The sequence below is a fragment of the Glycine soja genome, chromosome 2, assembly GCF_004193775.1.
Source record: "Glycine soja cultivar W05 chromosome 2, ASM419377v2, whole genome shotgun sequence".
NCBI lineage: Eukaryota > Viridiplantae > Streptophyta > Magnoliopsida > Fabales > Fabaceae > Glycine > Glycine soja.
Genome location: NC_041003.1, coordinates 41,570,093 through 41,578,570, shown reverse-complemented (window position 1 = coordinate 41,578,570; position 8,478 = coordinate 41,570,093). Strand labels below are relative to the sequence as shown.

General features: G+C 33.9%; 1 protein-coding gene and 1 pseudogene across 1 annotated transcript; one reads left to right on the top strand and one right to left on the bottom strand.

Annotated features, from left to right (window-relative positions):
- The first annotated feature begins 1,230 nt into the window (after nt 1-1,230).
- Nucleotides 1,231-2,947, top strand: LOC114394976 (probable polyamine transporter At3g13620). Its single transcript, XM_028356664.1, has one exon. The coding sequence runs from the start codon at nt 1,301-1,303 to the stop codon at nt 2,711-2,713; it is 1,413 nt and encodes a 470-aa protein (XP_028212465.1). The 5' UTR covers nt 1,231-1,300; the 3' UTR covers nt 2,714-2,947.
- A 1,159-nt stretch (nt 2,948-4,106) lies between these two features.
- LOC114376350 lies at nt 4,107-7,687 on the bottom strand (annotated as a pseudogene).
- Between the last annotated feature and the right edge of the window lie 791 nt (nt 7,688-8,478).

Sequence of the window (8,478 nt, the reverse complement as noted above, 5' to 3'; positions counted from 1 at the left end):
ATTATATCATAATATTCTCTAATTTTATTATTATTCTTAAATCTTTTAAAAAAAATAATTTTTATTAAAAATAAAAATAAAATAAAAAATCACATTGACAACTCGGGTTGAAAGCATCCAAATTCTCAACAGGTGTTTTAAAAAAATTGAAAACAAAATATAAATTTGAGTTTTCCAACCCGAATTTACACTTAAAATTGTATGTTTTAATAAATAATGGAAAAAATTGCATGTTTGGGTATATCTTTTCTAAAATGAAATGGAAGAAGATCCTGCTTAAAAAATGGCTGTTTCAGGCTTACATTGGAAAACGCCCCAGCAAAACTACAACCGCAAATTCCAAACTTTTGTGAAACTATGGAAATGTGGAATAGACTTCACGCTAATAGGGGAAGGAAGTTAAATCACGTGTAATAAAAAAGTAGTATAACACATCAGCTCTATCTCATCCTCCGCAAGGACCACACACCCCGCCCCACATACACGCATTACCTTTTGTTCATCTCCACCCTTTTCAACGCCCATCTCTACACATAATCATAACAGGAAAAAAAAAAAAAAAAGTCTAAACTACACACCGCTACGAACAGAGATTTTATTTTGATATTCAATTTCTTTTAAAAAAAATTATCATCACTTTTTTTTATCTTTTTCTGTTTATCATATCATATCATTAATTAAATTAATTATTTTTTTCTCAGGTGTAGACATCTTAAGGAATGTCTAACAAATATTTTTCATATATATAAATATATATATATATATATATATATATTAAACTACAAATAAAAAAAGAAAAAAATTATCATTCATCTTTTATGTTTGAACAAATTTTGCTACCAAACTAAAATTTTTTATACATTTTCATATTCAACTTTTAAAAATTTGTGTGTTTTGTCACTCTTTTGTTTCACTAAGTATAAAAATTATAATAATAAAATGTGCATTATACAACACAATTTTTTTTAAAAAATTAATTATAATAATATAAAAAATACACAAAATTTTTGAAAATTAAGTGACAAGATATGTAAGATTAAAAAAATTAGATGATAAAATGTATAAATTTTATAATTTAATAACAAAAAATTTATAAAGCCATAAAAGAATGGTGATAAAAAAACGCAATTAAACCAAGAGTAAGAAACATGTGAACAAATTTTATATATATATAAAAAAAAAATCTTTAGGGAGGTCCACACTTGACTTTGTTAAGTTGTTATTATTTGCACTTGGCAGCTATAATCAGATTCTCGTTTTTTCAAACCAATAATTCCAAACAGGAAAGCATTAACCCGTCATGGGCGAAGAAGAAAACCCTTCTTGTGCAGAATCTGCACCAACCACAACCGCAACCGCCATCACCCCAAAAAACGTTAAGAAACTAACCCTAATCCCTCTGATATTCCTCATCTACTTCGAGGTCGCGGGCGGGCCCTACGGCGAGGAGCCCGCAGTCCAAGCCGCGGGCCCCCTCCTCGCCCTCCTGGGCTTCCTCATCTTCCCCTTCATCTGGAGCGTCCCGGAAGCCCTAATAACCGCCGAGCTCACCACCGCCCTCCCCGGCAACGGCGGCTTCGTCCTATGGGCCCAACGGGCCTTCGGCCCATTCTGCGGCTCCCTCATGGGCACTTGGAAGTTCCTCAGCGGCGTCATCAACATCGCATCTTTTCCCATCCTCTGCATCGAATACGTCCAGAAAATCTTCCCCATCTTCAACTCCGGTTGGCCCCGCCACGTGGCGGTTCTCTCTTCAACCCTCGCTCTTTCGTTCCTCAACTACACCGGTCTCACCATTGTCGGCTACGTCGCCGTTTTACTCGCCGTCGTTTCCCTCTCACCTTTCATACTAATGTCCCTCATCGCAATCCCGAAGATAAAACCTAATAGGTGGGTTAGTTTAGGTCAAAAGGGTGTGAAGAAAGATTGGAACTTGTTCTTCAACACGCTTTTCTGGAACTTGAATTTCTGGGACAACGTGAGTACTCTAGCAGGGGAAGTTGATGAACCGCAGAAGACTTTTCCTTTGGCTCTCTTTGTTGCTGTGATTTTCACTTGCGTGTCTTACTTGATACCATTATTTGCTGTCACTGGAGCGGTCTCGGTTGATCAAACCGAATGGGAAACCGGTTTCCACGCGCAGGCTGCGGAGATCATCGCGGGGAAATGGTTGAAAATATGGATTGAATTTGGCGCGGTTTTGTCCGCAATTGGACTTTTCGAGGCACAGTTGAGCAGCAGCGCATACCAGATTCTCGGCATGGCGGAGATCGGAATATTACCTAAGTTTTTCGGAGTTCGGTCTAAGTGGTTCGATACGCCGTGGCTGGGGATTTTGATTTCGACCATCATAACGATTGGTGTGTCGTACATGGACTTCACCGACATCATTTCCTCGGCGAATTTCTTGTACAGTTTGGGGATGTTGTTGGAGTTCGCCTCGTTTCTTTGGCTGAGGTGGAAATCTCCCTCCATTAAGAGGCCTTATCGTGTTCCGTTGAAGCTTCCACTTTTGGTGGTAATGTGTTTGGTTCCGTCTGGGTTTCTGGTTTTGATTATGGTTATTGCTACGAAAACTGTTTATTTGGTGAGTGGGGTTATGACCGTGGCTGGGATTGGGTTTTTTTTGTTCATAAAACTCTGCAAGACGAGGAAGTGGGTGGAGTTTGAACAAGAGAAAGATGATGATGGCTTTCAAAGGTATGTGTTGTGATTTCAATCAGAGTTTCAGAGTATCTTTCTCGCTGTATAAGTGTAGTAGCAGTCTTAGATTAAGTCCAGTTTGACTCTAAACTATTTTAAGAAATAAAAATTCCCTGTGTAATTATTTTTATTTTTTGTTTATTCGTGTGTATTTTCGTTTCTTTAATTGTAAAAACAAATCATTTATAGTGTTGTAAAACTAAATCATTTTCAGAGACAAAAGACATGTGCTTGGTCAGTTTTAGTGGAGGTCTTTGTCACAAATTCTGTAGAGCTGTACTTTACAGTTAAGGCGAGCGTTTCGTTTAGAAAATCAGTGTCAAAGTTTTCAACTAATTGAAGGTGTTTTAAATATTTTGATATTATTTTTATTTTTAGAATAAAAAAATAATTAAAATTTATTTTATTTGAGTTTTTTTAATCAATATTAGAGTTCTGTCAGTTGTCACAAACTAGGTTTAAATCCTTTTTTTAAGTAAAGTAAAACGTTTCTCCCTTTGTTGATGAGAATTGATTAGTGTGAAACATATAAAATAATAAATAAAAAAAACTTGTATATATATTTTTCATTTTAAAAGCGGTGATATTTTATCGATGGAATAAAAATATTAAAAACGCTTTTTTAAAACTTATTTTCAAAAAATTATTTTAAATTTAAAGTATTTTTTAATATTTATATTTAAAAATTAATTTACTTGTATATTAGAAGTAAAGGTGATAACATTCTCTTTTCTTTCAATTAAGGCTCTCTCAACTCAACTAAGCATTTTTCTTCTCATGTAATTAAAAACTCAATTATTTTATCTTTATATCTATATATTTAATTTGCTTAGTTATTTGTGTATCCATTTAATTTTTTTAAAATAAATTAAAACTAATTAAAATTAACATTTTATCACAATTCAAATTGTTCTTCATAAATAATACTACAAAATAATATATATATATATATATATATATAATATTATATATATATATATATATAATATTATATATATAATTATTTTTCCTGTCATCAAGCAATTCCTGTCAAAGGAGTTTTGATGCACGGAGACAAAGGTATAGTGGACATAAATATTTGTCCGATATGCAAGGCAGATAGGAAAGCCTCGAGTGGTCAAGCATGGGATTTTTTTAAACTTTTTAATAAACAAATGTTAATTAATTTTATCAACAAATGTTAATTAATTTTTTTAGAAAATAAATATTTATCGTTAATTGTTAATTTTTTATTGACTGAGATAATTAAATTTGCAATCTTTTCGTCCCTCCCTTATCTTCCTTTGCTGGATTATGGACAGAGGCGGATTCAGACAATAAATATCAGTGTGACTAAAATATAAAAGAAATTATAGACTAAAATATATTAAAAATAAGAAATAATGTTGTTTAATAAAATATATTTACAATGAAAATCGTCTACTACCCATTTTTTGAAATTAAGCTAAAATAACATCATTGTTGATTGTTCCAAGAATATCTCTTTCTATAAAAGTTACAAGACGATCATTTAACCATTGATCACCCATTTTTTTACATAGTTGACTCTTCACAAACTTCATAGCTGAAAAAACATGTTCCATGCTTGCAGTTGCTACTGACAAGACTAAAGCTAACTTTAGAAGCCTATAAACTATACCAAATGTGTTGCACTTTTTTGTTTCCACAAGCTTTGCACAAAGGTCTGAAAGTCCTTTTAACTTTGCAAATTTTGGATCACATCAAACATTTCTAACATAATTCTGAAGTTGATGTCGCACCACCACTTCCGGCTCATCTACAAAATCATTTGGATAAAGTTCAACCATCCTCAACAATTTTTTCACATCAAAAGCTTCAAATGATGATGAGGGACTCAAACATGAAACACATTGTAAAAGTTCAGTATTCTCTTCATCAAACCTAGCATTGAGCTCATGCAACTGCAAATCTAAAACACTAAATAAACAATCATGCTTATAATGATGTAAATTAGAAACACTAGAAGTGGTAGCATGTCGTCTAGGTTTCTTCCCTTGCACATACGGTGCATCCAAATCAGGCACATCAATATCATGCTTATTGAAAATTTCCATAACCTTAGATATAAGTTCTTCCCATCCATCATTCCTCATTTCTTGTAATTCTTCTTTGGTGGCTTTGACAAGTGATAAAACATTCAAAAGATCTTGATCACGCTTTTGTAGCGCTACACTTAAATCATTTGTAAATCCTAAAATCTCAACCATCATGTATAACATGAAAATAAAATCAAAGGACTGAAGCACATCTAGCAAAAGCATAGTTTCACCATATTTTTCAAATGATGTATCTTTCCCGACTTCTTCAAGTACCTCAATAATGGCACCATATATAGTCATCAAACTAGTGAGAGTCCTAAAGTGGGAACCCCAACGAGTGTCACCCGCTCTAGCAATAGACAATTCTTGATTTAATCCACTACTAGTCTCTATCTGATCCTCTTCAATCAATTTAGCAAATTGAGATACTTGTTTGTCCCAAAACAATTCTTGCCTCTTATTAGAAGATCGTATGAAATTAACAAGCATATTGACCTTACCGAAAAAACCACTAACATTTTTGTGAGTCTTAGCACATGCAACAAGTGCTAATTGAAGTTGATGGGCAAAACAATGCACATAATAAGCGGATGGATTTTCATTTTGAATTAAAGTTCTCAAACCACCAAACTTACCTCGCATATTGCTAGCTCCGTCATATCCTTTCCCCCTTATGCTAGATAAACTCAAGCCATTAATAGACAACAACTTCTCAAGTGCCTCCTCAAGTGACTTAGCACTTGTTTCTTTAACACTAACAATCCCAAGAAACCTTCACTATTAACATAGCGAATAACAACAGCCATTTGTTCTTTACCAGCAACATCATTGGATTCATCAATCAAAACACAAAATACATCATCCGCAACATCACATACAATTTGTTGAGTTATTTCACATGCACAAGCAGCAGCAAGATCCTTTTGAATCGTAGGAGCAGTCATAAAGTTATTGCCCATAGCATAATCTATTACATTAGTTATCTCTGGGTTAATTTCCTTTAAAGTGTCCACCAACTCAAGAAATGACCCCTTAAATAAAGAGTTAAAGGACTCGTCACTCCCTCTAAATGGCATGCCACACCTCAAAAGAAACTTAGTAGCTATAAGAGATGTGTTTACACGAACACAATATTCAGAATTCATTTGTTTAGTTTGATTAACAAATGCGGCCTTAATACTTTGGTTTGGGTTCATGAGAGCATAACTCATATGCACACAATCAACATGACTATTGGAAGAAGTAGCATGATTAGCCAATCTTTGAGAATTCTTCCAATCACTAAACCCCTTGGTCACAAAGTGATCTCCCCCGTATTTAGAGACATTCTTAAACAAAAAACATGGCAAGCAAAATGCTAGGTCCTTAGATTCACTATAATCAATCCAATTATACAAATTAAACCAATTTTTGCCAAATCTACGTCTTTGATTACCTATAAGAGACCAAGGGTAAATGAAATTATGAGGAGGTTGATGACGACCTATTTTTAAATAAGTTTTCCTTACCTCATTTTGGATGTCAGGATGATAGCTTGAAATTGGAGGCCTAATTCCTGGATCTGTTTCCAACAATTCATAATCAACAACTTTAATACTCTCACTTGGATGTTGAGTTTCTGATGCTTCTAGATTTATCGAAGAAGTAGCTTTGTCTCTAGAAAGCGCAGGAAAAAATTTCTTCATCCTATAAAAAGACAATGAAACCACTAAAATTAGTTAATTATCTAACTCAAAGCCACTGTTATCTTTAGCTGTGCATTAATAATTCATTGCAAGAAGTTGAATTTTGAGGTTTATCTGGTGAAAAAGGAAAAGGACCAAGTCCCTGAAAGAGGAAGGAAACAGAAACAAAATGGACAGAGCAAAAGCAAACAAGGCCTTTCATGGAAACCTTACCTCAACAAAGTCGTGGAATGGTGGAAGGGAAGAGGCGGAGAGGTTGAGAGGGGCAATGGCGGCGACAGCGCATGACGCAATGGAAGAAGAGACGCAGTTCACCGTTTAGCATTCAGATTTCTGAGGAAGAGGAACCCTAGGTCAGGTGCAGCACAACAACAGTGAACGAGAGAGAGAAGGAAGTTTTGTTTAAAAAAACCTACTAATCAAAATGGCGTCGTTTTGAAATAAAAAAAAAAACTCAAAAAATCTCAAAAATTCTAGTGTGGCTATAGCCACAATCTACCTCAACGTGGGTCCGTCCCTTATCATGGACATGATTCGCATTTTTGGTATCAGGGTTCCTATTCAACTAAAATTCTAAAAAAGACAACCCATTTTTTAAGGGGAAAAAAATCACATTACTCATAAACCACCTAACTTTATTCATATATCCAGACCCTATGCTAAGTTCCTTTTTCTATCACTACTTCTTGGCCAAAAGTTGTAATACTAAACGTATAACAACAAAAGCAAGTACTTCATCTGCTATAACGGTTTCAAGAATACTATAAAACTAGTTTCTTTCTTTCACACGACCAAATAGATAATATGAAAAGATAAAAAATTGGCTATTAAATTAAACCGTAATATCAATCCAGATTATAAATGAAAAATAAACCAATAGACTGGATTATTGTAGTTTTTTAGTCTTTGGTGCAGCTTAGTTGAGTCACTACAACCAATTAAACTAGTGTTTATAAACATTGCCTTTTTACTGGACACGTGTCACATTTTCATTCAATTTTTCATTTCAGAAGTTTGAAGCTTGTGCTTTGGGTAAGTTTTTTTTACCTTTACTCACATTTTTTTACCTCTTCCTTTGTTGATGTTGATTGCGATTGGGTTAAAAACATTGGGCGAGGTCTACATCATACCTATGTTGCTGGATTTTTGTTGGTATCAAATTAATTGAGCGAAACTATTTGGATGTATTTTTGATGAGTTTTTACAAGAAGCAATCCATGTTAACACCCGCTTTCCCATTTCGATATTGCTCATTTGAGAAAATCAAATGATTTCAGAAAAAAACTATTTTTCTAGCAAAAGCACAAACATTTATTCTTTTGCTTTTTCTGAAAATTGCTCCCATAGCAGTGAGGACTCTTGTCAAACCGTGAGAGAAGAGAAGATTTTTCATAAAAATCTCATGTTGGTGACCTTCTTCTTTCCCCTCATTCAGTGCATGTTTTTCTGTTTTTTTTCCCCTCATTCTTATTTTCCTCTTCTTCTACACTGTTTCAGGGGTGACCACTGGTAGCAAGGTGTATTAGGTCCAATTCATAGTACCTGAAAATACACTTTACTCAAGGTGGGAGGAGGTATTAGTAGGTATGTGGCAGCATAAATTTAACTTGATATTGTTGGGGAATTTGAGGGAAGTAAACACCGAGGAGATTTACACTGATGAGCCATAAATAATCACATGAAAATTTGACACCACACTTTAACCCAAAACCTTAAGACTTAAATTTATGATTTTTTTTTCTCATTTATATGGTACTTAACTTTTTCACTTGTACTTTATATGAAACTTCATCTCACACTTGTACTCCAAATATTTATTGATTGCTAATACTTTTGTTTGGTAGTTAATGAGTTGTATTTATCACTATTCATGTTAATTGCAAATCTGCAGTCTTATTTGATTTCTCCAATGATATGCATATAGTGGTGTTTAACCATGTTTCTTGACATTTATTTGTGTTCTATTTGATTATGTGACTGCTCCAGAATAGAGTATTTATGCAATATCTTGGTAATGGAAACTAACAAAG

Excerpts from the sequence above, each read along its gene's own strand:
- LOC114394976 (XM_028356664.1), top strand. The coding sequence starts at position 1,301 with ATGGGCGAAGAAGAAAACCCTTCTTGTGCAGAATCTGCACCAACCACA.